At 37.1% G+C, this 17,929-nt stretch overlaps 1 protein-coding gene across 2 annotated transcripts in view; it reads left to right on the top strand.

Annotated features, from left to right (window-relative positions):
• Positions 1-14,122, top strand: part of ITGB8 (integrin subunit beta 8) — a 43,374-nt gene extending 29,252 nt beyond the window's left edge. The window contains exons 7-14 of one of the 2 annotated variants that reach the window (XM_086854639.1): positions 1,608-1,703; positions 1,800-1,889; positions 4,413-4,547; positions 7,427-7,829; positions 8,936-9,161; positions 10,677-10,780; positions 11,881-12,044; positions 12,138-14,122. In XM_086854639.1, the coding sequence (XP_086710765.1) occupies positions 1,608-1,703; positions 1,800-1,889; positions 4,413-4,547; positions 7,427-7,829; positions 8,936-9,161; positions 10,677-10,780; positions 11,881-12,044; positions 12,138-12,260 (1,341 nt within the window). In that variant the 3' untranslated portion in view covers positions 12,261-14,122. The remainder of the gene's footprint in view (positions 1-1,607; positions 1,704-1,799; positions 1,890-4,412; positions 4,548-7,426; positions 7,830-8,935; positions 9,162-10,676; positions 10,781-11,880; positions 12,045-12,137) is intronic. The other variant, XM_086854645.1, reaches the window with a different exon arrangement.
• Positions 14,123-17,929: the final 3,807 nt, after the last annotated feature.

The following is a 17,929-nucleotide window of genomic DNA, read 5'->3' as shown; positions in this document are numbered from 1 at the left end:
TGTCATCCCACATTTATGGTGCAGTAGGTATTTGCAGAAGATCTGTCTCCACTCGTGTCCTAGGACCACTTGTTGTGCTGTGATCTGCCAGCCAATTCCATGTGGCCTGTAGGGTTGTGCAGCACAGTGGAGGCCCCACCGCTGTGCTCTGTGCCATGGAGAAGGAAGGAGGGCCTAGCACTGTGCTGTAGGCTACTTTCTCCATCTGGAATTGTAAGAAGGCCTGTTTAATATTGTGTTATCTACCTTTCGTCAGTTATCTATTATATCTATTATATTATCTATATCATCTTTTACCAAAGTGTTGAAACATTGGGAGAGTTGTATACTCTGACTGCACCAAGAAACTCTTTTGTTCTCTCTGTACAAGGCTCTTTATAAAGGTGCAATATGATGGAAAATGGATTTTTACTCCCTTGCATTACTTTGTCTCAGTTGTCTTGCTATTCAGATTATTGCTAGCAGAGCTGTTGACTTGCAGGGTGGCTTAAGTAACAAGGGACAATCTGAGGAGAAGGGGAACCATTCAGTGTGATGGACTGTGTTTGTGCTAGAGAGAGACAATATAGGACAGATGGTGAAAAATATCAGGAAAAGAAAGACAAAAAAAAAATGTGGGGGATAAAGGTTGAAGCACCTGACATAAATGGAGGTGTCCAGATGAAACCTCTTTGTAAGTGTTGAATTTACTTCTTGAGAATTATTCACTTAAGGCTGGTTAATAAGTGGTGTTTTTGAGATACGGTTTGGTTTAGAGTACTGGAGCTGAAGGCATTTCACATAACCCAGGTGTACAAAGCCCACTGGGACCACAGAGACCCCTTGAACTTCGCCAGATCTTGGATGGAGAGATAGCAACACAGCTCTTGTTCTCAAATCCATGTCAAATCCCCTCAATGAGAAATGTAGAAAAGCAGGCCATTGGCACAGGACATGCTGTTGTTGGTACTCCACCAAATAGAGCAATGTATTACTGAGGACAAGCATAGCTGTGGTTAAGAAAGTGTAGCAGGTTTTCATGGTGAGGACTGGAGTCATAAGTCCTTAGGTAGGTCTTGAACACGCAGAGGAGAGTGCTGTCAGTTGTGAGATAAGCATAGAATACTGACAATGCCAGAACCTGATCTAGTGGCTGTGCTTGATGCCAAAATATATGTCTGAGAATCAAACATTTTTAATTACCCTCCTTGCTTTTCCGAAAAGCACACCTCATCTCAGTGCTTCATGTTGGACTTTCTCCCTGACTTTTGCACAAGAGCCCACCTCTCATTCCCTGTTCTTCCAAATGGACCATGGACCACATCATATCCATATTTCTTAAGCATCACACTCAAACCAAAAAAATAGTACTGTAGAGTAAGTCCTCCCACTGTGCAGCAGATCTTCATAGTTGGCAACAGATAAGCCTGGCTGATGCCCTGATGATTTTTTTTATTATTATTTTTTATTCAAATGGCTTCATCCTGGTTTTGATGTTGGTCTAGCGTTCTCTGTACATTTAGAAGTTAAGATTGAATTGGTTTTGGAAATCTATAATGTGTCATATATGAAACATAAGATGTTTCCCTACTAATCTGCAATCTTCTCTTTACTGTTGTATTTTTCAGGAGCATCCATCTCTTGGGCAGCTCTCTGAAAAACTGATTGACAATAACATCAATGTTATTTTTGCTGTTCAAGGAAGCCAGTTTCATTGGTATAAAGTAGGTTAGAAACTTGATTTTTATTTTTTTTCAATTTTGAAGATGAAATATTTATCCTTAAAATTAAAACTGCATCAATTATTGTCTGTTTCATAGGATCTGTTACCTCTGTTGCCTGGTACTGTCGCAAGGCAAATAGAATCACAAGCAGCAAATCTCAATGATTTGGTGGTAGAAGCCTATCAGGTATGATGAGAGTGGCAATGTTGTATGTAATATTTGTACATTTTTCATCTTTCATAGTCTGAAGTTTTCATTTCCAGGATCTTTTCTTCCATCTGAAGTCCACAAGGAAACATTCCCTATTTTTCCTAATGTCCAGGTGGATAGGTGATGCTATCTTATGATAGCTCTCAAAGTCCCAGGCTGTCAGGGTCTCAAAGGCAAGAGCTACTGTTCTTTAATTTCTAAGGGTGATTCTAAATATTCTGTTCTATTCTCTGCACCTGTTGCTATGTCACTTCAAAAGATGGTTTATTTATTTGAATTTTGGCACCTCAGATCTTTAGTAACAGACCAAACACCGCTGTCTAGGCACTATATAAATTCAGAGCAAAAACCCAATGCAGTATCTGGAGAGTTTTGCAGAATAATTTATGGGAATTTTCAAGGAGGTAATTTGAGAATGGTGGATATAGTGAAAAGCAATATCTATACTGTAAAAAGTGGTGTAATAACTTGGGGGTTTGAGGCATGGAAGTGAAGAAGAGTTTTGATAGAGGTTTGGGAGAGAACAATGGAACTGGCTTTGTGAACTCTTGCTTGGAATCATCAATTGAACGTAATAGTTTGGGAAAGAGACAGCAATAGTATGGGAAATAGCATAAAGTCATTTTCCACACGTGATGAACACAGAATGGCAGTTTGAAAGTGAAATAGGCATGTAGTTAGTGAGGGAAAGAGGGTATAAAAAGCTTTGAAAATGAAGCCAAGAAACAGACATTTGAGGTACTAGAGCATGGGGAGCCCATAGAGCATCTAAATGAATGTGATGTGTTGCATGGTTGAATGCTGTAAAGCTGTGCAGCTGCTCACAAACATTCCATTTCAGAAAGCTGAAAACTCAGGTGTCACTTTTTTTTGTTCATTAGTTGGATTTGGGAGGCCAGAACTATCCATTTTACTTGCTTAACCACAGAATGAAGAAATTTGCTTACAGCAAATTTGCTATAATGAAGAGCCAGCCCCCGTGACTGTTCCTAGTCTATAGAGTGCTTTTGCAAACATTTTTCTCACTGTCACATTAGAGACACTGGGAAAAGGCAAACATTCAAAAGCAGAAGAGTTTAGGGATAGTCAAATTGCAGACAAATTCTTACTGGTATTTTACTTCCTCTTATAAAGTCAAGACATCTCATTTTGAATATGGAGGATTGCAGGAAGTTGCTGCCATAAAATTTTGAAAATTGTAATCCTTTTGTATGACAGCTTTACACTGCCCGTCCTAAATGGAAACACAATTCCCACCCAGTGCAGGGCAAACATTCAAAGGGAGAAAATGAAATTTTATGAAACAATAATTTAGTTCAATAAGAGATTTAGTGGGACTTTCCTGGTCCAGCCACCCCCAGTTTGCATTTGCTTTATTTTCATTTTTTAGACAGTCTTTCTTCCCATCATAGCCTTGAGATTTTTATCATAGTGTTAGGGGCTTTTTAATATATAAACACATGGTGAACATGTCTTGAATGTGTTGCACTCTAGAAAAAAAAATAAAGGACTTAGGTAAGAAAATAAATTCAGTGTTGATATTCAGTGACAGTGGGCCTCTTGCAGTCTTGTTCCAGGCAGGGAAACCTTAGGATTAGCTATGGAAAGCCCTGGCTGAAAATCCCTGGCTAAAAAGCCAAAGATGAGTCACTAATTTTCAAAAACTTACTCAGATAAACATGTGTTAAGATTCATATAATTGCATTTCCATTTGTAGCAGTAAAAATATCCCACTAAACTCATTTTTTAATAGTAATATGACAGGAATTCTGAAAATCTCTCTGTGCAATTTTCAGCTCATAAGTTTGTACAGAGCTTTAATAAATTTTTAAATAGTCAAGGAGCAATATTTCTTCCTTGAAGGAAGCAGGATTTTAGATCATGTAGTAAATACAAGTTACAAAGTAGTTGCTTTTTCATTATTTTTTATTGCAAAATGCCCTAATGGGATGTGCCAATTGTTGGCTTACATAGTCTTAGCTGACCCAGAAAAATCAGTAAGAATAGTCCCAGTAGCCTTTAGGTCACCCTAAGGTTTGTTCAGAGAAAACTTTTCCAAGACAGATGCAAAATATCAGAAGTTTTTAAAGTCAATTAGGAAACTTTTCTGCTGGATAACAGTGGTCATATATGTGTTTACTGTTGTGTTTTAGGTGTGTGGCTAAAAGGCAGCGTCGACTCAAACAATGAGCAGTTTTTGTTGCTCATGGTTGTTCAAATTGTGAAAAATGCAGTCTCAAAACCATGTTATCAAAGCTGAAAACATTTTTATCTGGAAACCCTAATCCTCTTTATCAGAATTACCAGTTCACTGGTTGTGTATATTTGGAATGTAATTGGGTCTCTACATGGAAACAATGCTTTAATTCATTCCTTTATTCACACAGACAAGCTTTCTTCATTTTTCGTCAGACAGAGGAGCTGTGCTTGGTGTTAGTCACTAATGTACATTACATATTTTGAGATGCAATGCAATTAAAACTTGTTTTCTGGTTACAGAAACTAATCTCTGAAGTGAAAATTCAAGTGGATAACCAGATCCAAGGTCTTCATTTCAATATCACTGCAATCTGTCCTGATGGAAGTAAAAAAACTGGCATGGAAGGATGTAAAAATGTAGGATATAATAAAGAAGTATGTTGATAGTTCTCATTCTTCAAGAAACTGGGATACTTATTTTTCTGTTTGGTTGGGTTTCAATGGTGTGAAATCTTCTAGGGATTTACTTAAACTGAAAATGGATTTATGTGATTAATGATCACAGGCTTTCTATTATTCTCTGGGTTTATTTTTCCCGAATCTTATTTTAATTCTCACTAATCCTGTGGAACTAAGGCTCAAAGCCTTTCCTGAAAGCTAACGTCCATTAAAACTTTCCTTCTTTGTCGTCCACTGGGCACAACCACCACATCCATTGTGATGAAATCTGTATGTAAAGAGGTTGAAAGATAATCACCCAGTGGAAAAAAAATAACTGGAATTTGTGTTCCTTGATCTGTACTAGATGTCACCTTTCTCTCTTCTTGCTTTAGTAGTCTTCCTGCACAATCAGGGTTGTGGATGATTAGTTTATTTTACAAATCAAATTAATAAAATAATTTATTCTCATTTGAATTGGTGCCACTTATTGAATGAAACAGAGCATCATGCACCATGAAAATGCAGGGGAAGATGTCTGGCTGATGTAAAGAACATGGTTTTCTTCCCAGAAAAACTTCTCTGTGCCTTGATATATTTATTTACTTGCTTGGACTACTGGAGTAATTCTTTTTGCTTGCCAGGAAGAGATCTGTGTTTCTAGAGAGCAGGGTCAAGGAGTTCTTTCCTGCTTGACATGTACATATGTCTCAGCTAGTGTGAGAAGTAGCTTGTGTCTCTGTGTAGAAATAGCAAAACAAATTAAATACGTGAATTCTAATGTAAGTTTGAATGCATTTTATGATCTTCTGAATTTTGTCTGGATGCTGCTGATTGTAGCTTCTACAGTTTACAGGAGATTTGCTGTTTTTATTCTTAATGCATCTTTTCTCTGCTGTTGGAGAAACTTGCTCCCTGGGCATGTCATAAGAAACAGGACTGGAATTTGTTCTGTTTAATGAAAAGAAAAATATTTATATCTGTTTCCTTTTAATAAAAAGCCAAGCCAGTTGATTGTAACAGATTGCATGTGGTCCTAAACCTCTACGGCTGTTGAAAATGAGCCATCCTTAAGAGATTAATTTATTTTAACCGTAAATCCTTCCTTCAGTATTTGTTTACAGACAAAATGCTTTTCCTTAATTCTCACATTCCTTTCATTGTCTAATCCTTCTTCCTTCCTTTTCTTACCAATACACAAAGTGGATTAAATTCTGGAAGAATCCTGTGGCCTCTTCAGGGTGCAAAACTAACTTTGGCTATTAGCAAGTGTCATGGTGGTGTAATTATTTAGTCACCACAGGTTTAATCTATCTGCTGCTGTGTTCAGAATCAAATTTCACGACTCATACGCACAACATGATTTTCTTTTCCCTCCCATTTCCCTGCCATTCTTCCAGTACTGTTCTGTACATGAAGATGATTTTTTCTGGCAGGGTTCTGTGTTGAAGAGCACATTCCCTAGCTGCAGCCTGTCCTCCCCACGTGATACGCACCTGCTGTATGAATCCATTTCTCTATAGCCACACTTTTGCCCTGCAACCCAAGGGAAGAAAGCTCAGTGCAGGGGGAGTGTGGGCTGCTGAGGGGTTATGTGTGTAGTGGCACATTTGAGAAATGAGAAGAAAAGCAAAGGGTGAGACAAAGCCTGTGTGCCCCCTCAATATGACATTAAGTGCATGTTTCTGCACATCATTCTTCTCCTGTTGTCCGTGTAGGCAGCCGCAGCCCCACTCGCCACAAAGCCACCATTGTCCCCAAGGGCTGGGTTGTTCTCGTGTGGGGGCGCAGCGGGAGGGAGAGACAGTGATGAGAGATGAATGGCCTTAGTATTTGTGGATAGTTTCAACCTCATATGTAATCAGTTTCTCGGGTTTTCTCCTTTTTTTATTTGGAAGTCTTTATTTCTTGGTAGCAGAGATTAAAGGTACTTGCTTCTCTTACGTTCTTTTCTCACTTTTTCCTCCTGGTTACATTTTCTTTGTGAGGAGACAAGAAAGAGTTGCTGTATATCAGGAAGCTGAAAAAATTCAAAACCTTAGAGAGAATACCCTGTCAGAAGAACACGGGTCAAAATTAAAAAGCCGAAAACCAATTGTGAACTACCAGATTGATATCTAGCGTGTCACACGTGTCAGAGCTGTCAAAAACTTTTTTGGTGGAAACTCTATGGCAATCACCTAACCACCAAAATGATTGTTAGTCCTGTGCCAGGATTACAAAAAACTGTGGGAGCTGCTGCTGTAGGTGCTGTCACTGCTGAGATGATGGAGGATGGTGGTGATGTGCATGACATGGCCCGGAGCTAGCCACAGGGTCCACAGAATTGGGAAAAGTAACTGCTAACATGTGAGCCATTTCTGTATTTTAGTAGGAGTAGCCAGGACCATCCAAAAACCTCTGTGGTTTCTATGTGCATGACCAATTCTGCAGCAGGACATTGATTATGATTCTTTTTATGAAGAGTATCTCTGTTTCTGTTAGTGTATTGTCATGCTCAATCTAGTCCCAATTCTTACCTGAATATTCCTGTGATATAACAGAATACATATATTAAATAATAGCAGGATGATGATGATATTTCTATTTCCATTTAATTTGTGTTAAAGTTTTGTCTTTTGCAACTATGCTTTCTTAACTTGAAAAGTAGACTTCTGTCAATCCCCTTAAAATCATTAGGATTTTAACTGTATTGGTGATGCCTATTGTTACTAATATATCATGTTTGATAAGTGACCACTGTGTGTTTTGCTATTATCAGCTAGTGTGCCTTCATGTACAATATAAGATTCTGCTGTATTTATGTGTTAAAAATTACAAGCAAATGTAAGCAAGAAAATAAGAATAATGTTAAATCCTTTTTTATTTCTTCTTAGGTGCTTTTCAATGTATCAATTACAATGAAAGGATGCCATACAACTGGAGGGAGAAAATATGCCATACTTAAGCCTATTGGTTTCAATGAAACTGCCATTGTCAATGTGCAGCAAAGCTGTGCCTGCCAGTATGGAGACAGCACAGGGCACAAAAGAGTGTGGGCTGATGAAACTTCTGACAGCAAACAGTCCCCTTGCAGTGACAATAATTGTAGCTCTAACAGAGACACGCTCCCCTCAGAGAAGTGCAGGCAACACCAGGGCCAGCCCATCTGCAGTGGTCAAGGAAATTGCATAGAGGGAAAATGTTTCTGCCACAAAAACAAGCTAGGCAAGGTGTATGGCAAGTACTGTGAAATGGATGATTTTTCCTGCCCGTATCACCAGGGAAACTTGTGTTCTGGTAAGTTGCAGCATTTATATCTGTATTTTCTTGGTTTGTTTTGTTTTCTGAGGCTACTGTACATGATGGAGCTGAAAACAACGATATAAGGCTGTCAATAACAAGAATTGTTTGTGCAGAATTAGTGTGGGAAATGTCCTGAACATCCTGTTAGGAATTCACAATCCTGGGCTCTCTTCACCACAGGCATACACACTGTCTTCTAAATTTCACCACCATTTTCTAGGGGATACATTGATATTTTTTCTAAGTTTACCTATTTTAATATTTAAATCTCAAAATTCTTAATAAGTAATGATACTGATTTCTCAAACAAAAAAAATATATTATTCCAGGAAGTTAGTTGATGGATTTCAGTCTAATGGGAATATGAGATGCTGAGAGATTAGGAAGGGATCATAACTTCCAGGTGAGGTTCTGATTTTTTACCACCCTAAATCAGTCCTGTGAGAGATACAGTTGCACTTGATTTCAAATACTGGTATTAAAATGAATGTTGTAGGGAATACTTGCTTCAGAGAAGAGACTCTAAGTGAAACAGAGTTAGAAATTCTTATTTTTTGTAGTCTGCTTTATGGTAGGGAAGAGGGAAAAAAAGAAAAAAAAAAGGAAAAGGAGAAAAAAGGAAATTAAAATGAAAATGAAAATTAAAATGGAAAATGAAAATGGAAAGGATGGAAAGAACCTGGCCTGTGCACATAGACTTTATATCTTTCTTCCACTGAATCTTGCTGTTTACTTGAATGGAATGTTTTCTAGCTAAAGAGAAGTTTGTTTAGTTTGCCTGAAGACTATTTTCCTGGTCATTGTGTAATTCCTAATCTCCATTGTTTTGATCCAAAGCAAAAGAGAAAAATTTAGTAAAAGGTTTTAGAGTGACATCATAATAGCAACTTCTGCTCAGTTTAACAATGAACAGCAGCCTTCAGTATTGATCATGCTAGTAAATTCAGTCCAAGCTGTTAACTTAAAAGCTAATTAGAAAGTCCAGGTCTAAATTTGTTCTGTTTAAGGTAAAGCACAAGCAATACAAATGTATCCATCTAAACTTTTTTTTTTTCTATGTTTTCATGGAAGCATATGACTCCAGACTCTCTGTGTTGTAGGTAATGGTGAATGTGAAGGTGGTAAATGCAAATGCTTTGCTGGCTGGGAAGGTGATCGTTGCGAGTGCTCATCACAATCAGCAAAGCAGTGCCTGAATTCAAAGGGGCAGATTTGCAGTGGAAGAGGAAAATGTGTATGTGGAAAGTGTGAGTGCACAGATCCAAGAAGCTTTGGCCGTTTCTGTGAATATTGCCCTACTTGTAACAAAGGCTGTGAAGAAAACTGGTATGTTTCTTGTGCTATATTTGACTTTTTCACTCCCTAGTGTTGGAACATGAAGAAATATTTCTGCTTAGCTATATTTCTTACCTATTTAGACTGTAGGAAAACGGTACAATTCATGCTTGATACTCCTGTGTGTAGTTGGGTTCACACTGGCAATTAAGAGAAATGCATGTCAGCATCTGTTTTAACTTCTTCATATGAGATCTCCTGGATAGGAAATAAAAACATAAATTTGTATTTTTAAAAATGGAAAATAAATCCTATTTTTGAATGTTATCAAGTCCAGTAATACTTTCCACATTTGTTTTTGCACACTCCTTGTGCTTCTCAGCTGCAAGAAAGAGGAGTGGAACTAGAGCAGTACTTGTGCATTGTCACTGCCATTGATCAGCAGAGCAGAGCAGGTCTTACTCAGAGAACAACTTTCTTCATTGTTCAGTTTCAAAACACTTAGTCTTTTCCATCCTAGTCTCAAAGCATGTCATTTTTCCTTACTCATGTAAAGGAAGGGACAGTGTGCAGGTGGAAATGAGCAAGCCCAGGAGGAGAAAAGCTAGACCAGGCTCTCACTGATGCACTGTGTGGTCTTGGCATAGGGAGCAAATGAAGCCCTTTCCTCAGACATGGCTCTTCTGGACCCTCTCCTCACACATGTCATGTTCTGCATTTCACTGTAGCCTAGCGGGTGAAAGGTCAGCCTTTCATTGGAAAGGTCATTGTGCTCAAAACAGAATCATTGTTTGTTTGTATTTATCTCAATTATAGCTCATCTGGTGAAAATGCTGGAGAGCAAAGCTTGGCCACAGCTGGAAAAGTTGCTGCTAAGATTCCACTAGATAAAATGCAGTTAACCTTTCTGACTTACACTTGTTCAAAGTCACTGTGAAGTGTGTGCCTTTAATAAATTCATAATATGGCATATCTTCATTAAAAATTCAATTAGGGTTTTTCTGGGGGATCTCTTGTGACATCTGTCTCCTTCAGGGCTGTATAGTGAAGATGGTAAAACTGAGAGCATTGCCTCCCACTTATAGTGCTCTCTCTAAACTGCCCAGCAGTGCAGACTTACTTAGCTTTGTCTTAACATAGCATCCAAAAATTATTGACAAAGCTGTGTTTCCTCTACTTACCTCTACCCTTCAGTTCCAGCCTGCATCTGAATGAGATTGATTGGTAAGGAGCTGGAGGCTGAAAGCTGAAGAAAGCTGGACATTAGCTGCACCCTGTGACAAACTCGCATCACAAAAGGCAGAGCAGGGATTGGATGAAGGTGGCTTGAAGCCAAAGACATGTTTTAGTTTGCAACTTCTGACTATCTGGTTCAGAGAAGCATCAGAGGGATAAAATGCTGAGAGAGGCATCACATTTCAGAAAGAAAATAAATAAATGTCGTAATGTTTTTACCAACAACAGGAAAGCATTATGTGCAAGCAATACATCAGCCTGTTGATACAATCTCTTAAAAGGCTGTGTAGAGAAAGACATAGGTTTTTGATTATAATTTTTATTTTACAGGAACTGTGTTCAATGCTATCATTCTAACAATGTATCTCAAGTAATACTTGACCAGTGCACAACCTCATGCTCTTACCTACTGCATTATATTGATAATACTTCAGGTAAGTAGCATTTTCTAGACAATTTTAGTAAGAGATTAAAATCTGTTGTGACTAGTAATTGAATTTTCCAGTGTTAGAATGCCTTTCAGAAGTATATTACATTATTACAATAACAAAGAAATAAAGCAGGAAAAAGAAAGCAGGAAAAAGAAAAAATCATTCATAGCTTTAGGGAAAGTAAAAGATAAATAATAACAGGAAATAAGATTGCCAAGTATTGCTAAGTTCAGTTTTCCCAGCTCCTTGAGAAGTCATGTCTAATAATGATGAATCCTGCCTGAGCAATGCTTAAAGAAATATTTATAAAAATTTGTTATGGCATCTGTATGTTTTATTAGTTTGAATATGCTTATGTTATTTGACATTACCAGAAACAAGAAAGAAAGAAATAGAATGCTTACCTCAAATTCAGTAATGTTTGAATGTTCCTTTCAAGTATAAAAAACTGCAGTTATGAGGGCTGTGGAAGAATAAATCTTTTTTAATAAAATCTCATAAAGTTTAATCACTCTGTGCAGCAATAAAAATGCAGGTAAATGGTTACTTTTGTCACTTAACATTTATATAAATCTTTTATATTACAGTTCATAAATGAGGAAACTAATTGTGAATACTTTTTTCATAACTTTAGTATTAAGGAAAGCTTTAATAGTTAAATGTGTTGGTCTACCAGTAAGGAGAGCACTGGACAAGGATTCAGTAAAACACATTTCTTTCAAATTTTAGCAGTGATCTTCACTGTTGTCTTGTGAAGATTTAATTCTCTCTGCCCCAAACATCTCTAATATTTCATCCTCTCTACTTCAGCTATAAACTCACTCATCTACAAAGAATTTATGGTGGGCAATACAAAGCCTGAGTCTTGGTTCTGTAGATTAAAGGAATAATAGTTCCATTATTTTTCTACTATGGATCTTGATCTGAATTGCCTTTCTTGATATGCTCAACTTGAAAAACTCACATATGACAACTTTTCCTCTTAATTTCCCTTAATTTAATTTCCCTTCATTTTTATCAGACTTATGTGACATTACTAAGCAGTGGTGGATATGCCAGTTCTGTACATTAGGCTTTGCCTTTGTGTTTTCCTTTCATTGCAGATTGTTTCTCTGGACGAAACTACTTTAGAGTCTTTTCCATAATCGTTATAGTTACCTTTCTGATCGGGTTGCTTGTTGTCCTCATCATCAGACAGATAATTCTTCAGGGGAGTAGCAATAAAATTAAATCTTCATCAGATTACAGAGTATCTGCAACAAAGAAGGTAATTGATTTCAGAGCCATCATCTTCAGTAATCTTTTTCTTGCATATAAAAGTTAGCTAATTGCTGATAAAAATTGTATCTTCTCCTTCAAGGATAAGATGTTTTTGCCTACAGTTTGTACAAGAACAGTAACATACAGACGTGACAAACCAGAGGAAATAAATATCGACATCAGCAAGTTGCGATTAAACGAAACTTTCAAGTGTGAATTCTGAAGACTGCAAATGTCTATTTCCATCATGCTCAACTTTTAAAAAATTACCTTTTGAACTCTATGGGAGTCTTGACTGTTGCCATATGGTTTTGTGTTGTGCATTTTGTTGAATACTGTAACAAAGTGACATGTAAACATATTCACATTATGTGATTATGTTTGGAATATAGCTGCTGTATTTTTTTAAATTTTGTTTGAAAGAGAAATGTGCATTACTACTGTTCAGAAACATTAGTGTTGATGTAGCACTTTAGCAAATTCTAATTTATTTAGTTATGGCCTAGAATGTAGATACAAACTGGTCTGACAAAGCACTGATCTCACTCTACATGTAGCTAGTACTGTTGTGCTCTGTGGGAATGGACAAAAGCTGTGACTGAAATATTAACATTGCTGTATATTATAGCAATAGATGAAACTATTAAAGTGCTCTTAAATAGAGTAAATGGTACTTTTATAGTTCTCTCAGTTGACAGATTCCACTGATTTGTCTGCTCATGCCTCTAATCTTTTCCTCATAAAAACAATGGGATTGAATGAGTGTTTAGTTCCTGGTATGGGTGCCTGTTGTGTATACACACACATATGCATGCACACACAGGTAAATTATATATATATTTTGTATGAATGATGTCACTTAAGGATAATTTATTTCTGATAAAGAGTAATTTTTAGCTTTTTTACTTGTTTAAATATAAACACCCCATTTTATACAAAATTTAAGGTGTTTGGAAACTGAGTGGCTACAGAAAGTGAGAGTTCCTCTATCCAACAGCACAGTCTACATGATGATCACTGCCAGCAGACTACGCCTTTAGAATAAGCAGCATCAATTCCATTGCAAATAGATAAATTACGCCAGAGCTGTGTTTGGTTTGCTAGCTACATGTCAGTGTTTTGCCAAATAAGGACTTGGATCTCTTTGTATGATGTCAGGCATAAGTCTGATTTTACATGTGCTCTTTTTCCTCTTTGTAAATTAGTTGATGAGATTAGGTTTTCTAAGGATTTTATTGTAACCACTTCAGTTTTTTGTGACTGTGTGTTGAGAAATGTGTCCAGTGTGTGATGGAGAAAAGAACCTGCAATTTAGAAGAAATAAGGAAAATAGGAGTCTTTTTCTCAAGAGAAGACATTAATTGACTTTGTAAATATGGATCAGATTCTGCCTTCAGAAATGTGCAAAACTCTTCCAAACATAGTGGGACCAACATAAGCTGATCTGAGAGCAGAATGTGAGCTACAAAGTCAAGCATATTTTTATTTTTTTTAATCCCTGAAACCAGCTAGAGTGGTAGAAGACAAGTTGTTGTTATATGCTCGTTGGAAGTGTCAGTCTGATTTAGTATCTCTATGCTGCTGAAACCCTATGGAAATCTGATCAACCTCTAATGCACTAAAACCTTGCTGGCAGAAAGAAAAATCATCTCAGAAGACAGTGTGTCATTTTAACAGCATTTATTTCGAATACTAAATATTGTCACTATTTGTCATAGATAAGAGTTACAGAAAACAAGCAGGATGTCCTTATGTGCAGTCTTTAGAAATTATTTGTATTTCCTATTCTGTATTTCTTCTGTAAATTCCCACTGAAACCTGAGGACTGTGAGGATTGAAAGGAAGGCAGGATGTAGAAAAATGATGAGTGTTTTATGAGTGTTAAGTTTCTCGGGTAATGGATCAAGTGGGATTGAGAAAAACAATATACAGACAGTGGGCCTTTCATTAGTCATAAAAGCTCTAGACCTTAGGGATTGTTTTTTAAAAAAACCTGTAAATTGTACTAATAAGTGTTTTTAAAGCAGTCTCCAAAATAAGTTCTGAGCTTTCTACCACACACATAAAAGTGTCTCATTTAACAAAGAGTGTTTCTTTACACTGACCCTGACTTTTGTGATAGCTTAATTGTAGAAACTTAGTTATAGATTAATTCTGTAATCTATCAAGTACACCCAAACTCTGATTTTTCTTTTAAAGTATATAGGACTGTTTTCCTCCTGTGTAAATTAAATTTTTCCAAACAATTTGTTTTGGTGGGATAAATATATAAGATTGATATCACAATTGATAGGTATTTGTGAGTGGGAAACAATCTCTGGGTGTCTGTTTTAACTTAAACGAAGGAAAAAATGCTTAGTGGAGTATATCTAAGTATATAAAAAAGAGGCTAATTATGTTCTTTAAACAGTGTGATAAACCCTTTGGAAAAAAAAAAAAAAAGAGATGCCTCAGAATGTATTTTCACCCCATAATGGCCTTTAAAGCATGTACAAAAGCATTTACTGAACTGATAATTATCCTTTTTTTCATTAGCAATTACTTTTCACTGTTAGAGGGAGTTCAGTTTTGTGGGTGAGGGATAATGGAACTGGGTTCTTGGTGGAAGAAAGACTTGAGCTGTAATACCCATCTTCCAGACACATCACATCATGCTGCTACTGCTTTTCTTCTGTAGCACTTGGCATGGGAGTGCAGCCTGTGGAGGGGCACGGCCAGTATTTCCTTATCAGACACCTGCCTGAATGTTTAAAATTCTCTGGTCAAACAGAGCAGACTCACAGGACAAATTGCACTGTAAGCTGCTTGCTGTCCTGAGATTTTAAAATGTATATAAATTATCAAAAAATAAATAAATAAATGAAAAAAAAAAATTTGGAAGAAAAAAAGCAAAAAAACTTTTTTGCATCTCCCTCATGGTTTTGCTGTATTGTGGAAGAGGCTGGTGAAAGAGAATAAGCTGCTGCTAATGTGACAGGTCAAGGCTTTTAGAAGGCCCGTGGGGAGCTTATACAGAGCAGGATTCTTGGGAGGAGGCTTTGTTTCTAGGGATGGAATCTATCCATGAGAAACTCTGGCTTTGCTTGGTACTTGTTTCCCTCTGCCTTTGACCATGTTTTTCAGAAGAGCTGCTGCAGGAGATGAATAGCTCAACAAAAGCCTCACTATTTAGGGAGCTGTGTTCCCTCAGCACATGACCTTAAATGAGAAAGCAGCCTTTAATTCACAAGGAATTTCTTCAGTGATTGCAGAGGGACTGTGCTTCCTATAGTGCTTAATGTGGGAGATATTAAAGACAAATTAGTTCATATTGGTTTTCAATGTATTGTGCGTCAAAGATGCTCATAAAAATAGGAGAAAAAATAACTAACCTCAGAATAGAATGTTCCAAAGTTCTCAAATAACACTTCTTATACTGCACTTCTTCAAAAAAATTTTTGAAAGAAGTCAAATAATTTTACTGCATGCTTATATCCAAAAATATACCAGCAGATACTGCCACATCTCATCATTGGTTTGGGGAATTGTTTTTAGATTTAGTCCCACAAATGGAACATGTGCATGACTTTTCACAGCATATTTGTTACTGTTAAAATCCATATGTATGTTTTCAAATTCTAGTCCCCTTTTTTAACCTTTGACTCATTATTTGCTTGGAACTTCAGAAATTGCTTATTTATGTAATTACAAAGTATGTCTTTTACTTCAGATTTCTTCGAGTATTATGAAATGAAGAAATGCTATGAAATAGTTATTTCCAAGCATCATGACTACACTAATAAGATTGCTGCAGAAGTGTGTGGGAAAATAGTTGTTTCATCCAGAAACCGTGCGCATGGTATGCAAGGAATTTTCATTGTGCCCAGCTGAAATTCCCTTACATTTGCAAAGACGTTAAAAATGAACCTTAAAAAGGAAGGATGTTCATATGGGCATAGTTTACATTTTAGCTATTATTTACAACTGGATTTATTTTTTCCTCTCTCTATAATGTCATGAAAACCTGCTATGTAAAGCATTCTTCAGACTGCAGTGGAAAAATATTATTTTCCCAGTCTGATCATATATAATATTTATTTCCTGCTTAGCGCATGTTTTGCAAAGCATGGGAGTAAACGTGTGAAACAGCTTCAAGCACCCCTCCATCCTAAAATAGACATAGGGTCTATGGTGGTGACCAGGGCAGAGATATGGAAGAGCACGGCTGCCTGTGAGGAGACTTCAGGAGGAACTGGGGACTGTGGCTCCCCACAGCATCCCTGCAGAAATGGTGCTCTGAGATCTCACTTCGCCTTTTGTCAAGGCAGGAAACCTCTTTAAAGTAGGTTGGCTTGGCGGCGGTGGTGCCCTAGGTTTGCGTGGCAGGCACTTGGCCCCGCAGTGGGACTGCAATGTGTGCAGTCTGAGCCCTAATGCTGCGGGCTTTTCGCATCTTTACTCATCCAAAATGCCTGCACACAACCCAGCAAGGGACAGCCTGTAATCGTGGACGCTGCAGACCTGCATTAAAGCTCCAGGGGAGCGTTTGGGCCCCTGCCCGTTGACTTCCTACCAGCCCCTGGATCTCCACCAGCCAGCCTTAAGGAATGTAAGCAGTAGCTGTAAAGGGCACTTCTCACAGGGGCATTTGTGCTGAGCCAGTGCTGGGTGACTCCTACTCTGCCCCAAGTGCGAGTGATGCGTGGTGACAATGTCCTGGTTCACATTTTGCAGCAGAGGAGAAAGCAGAAATGAAGCAATACTTAAGAAAAACACTGATTTTCAGTTCTGATCTTGAGACTGCTGTGATGCACAGGTATCTGTTGGCTCTTACGGAGAGCTGAAATTTATGGAGAGGGGGGAAAAAGGTTAACGTTAACCAGCAGGAATGCATCTTTATAGCAAGCCAAATCAGCGGGGTTTCACTGAGATCCAGCCAGCCCAGAATGGTTGGCCTGTCTGGGGAGGGGGTGGCAGGGGAAAGTAAAAACCTAAAATTTCTGGATTCTTAAGCTTTAGAAATGCTGTTCTGAATTGCATGTTCTCTTTATTTCCTTTTCTGAACATGTTTAAAAAAGGTACCTATGAAAAAAAAAAAAAATTAAAATATTTGGTGTTTTTAAAATAATGATTTCTCTCCAAATTCTAACATTTTATCCTGATACATATATTGTATTTGGGCTGTTTCAGTTATATTTTGAAGGGAGATGTTGAAAAATGAGTCTTGCAGAGGCATTAGTGTTGGATGAATTCACTGTGCTGCACTGTGCATCTTCACTCTTACCTACTACTGCTTCAAAATTTACTTCAAAGTGTCTTACTTAGTGATTGTGTGACAGCTATTAATAATACTACAGTTTTAAACTTTCTGTTTTACATATACTACCTTTTGTAAAAAATAAATATAGAGAGATAAATAATGTGTCTCTAGATTTTATTCATAGAGAATGTTAGTAAGGGAAGAGGTTTTAAATTTGATAACTTCTTACTGCTCATTTTACATTTGAAATGTTACTTTTAAATCACTACTTTTGTTCATCTGGAAATATACTGAATATTTTATTATTTAAAATAGTATACTTTTATAGCTATTTTATTAATTTCAGTTGACTACTAACTTCTATTGTGATATTTATTAATGAGTTACACTGTAGCATATTGAGATGTTTATTTTTCTATCAGAGCTGTAACAACTATGACATAGCATTATTTTGATGCAACATCATTGTACTTGCTCTTTAAAAAATAAAATCAATATTTAATCCATATCTATTTTTCATATTTTTCATATTTTATAACATATAAAATGTAACATATTTTAAATATGTCTGTAACAAGGAAGAGATGTTCATCTCCTTTTAAAAGTATAAAGCACATACACAGAGGTTCACTGATATCCACAAAGGGAAGAAT

Source organism: Cyanistes caeruleus, chromosome 1 (assembly GCF_971803275.1).
Source record: "Cyanistes caeruleus chromosome 1, bCyaCae1.hap1.1, whole genome shotgun sequence".
Lineage (NCBI taxonomy): Eukaryota > Metazoa > Chordata > Aves > Passeriformes > Paridae > Cyanistes > Cyanistes caeruleus.
Note: the sequence above shows the minus strand (reverse complement) of the source record. Positions and strands in the feature narration are given on the sequence as shown.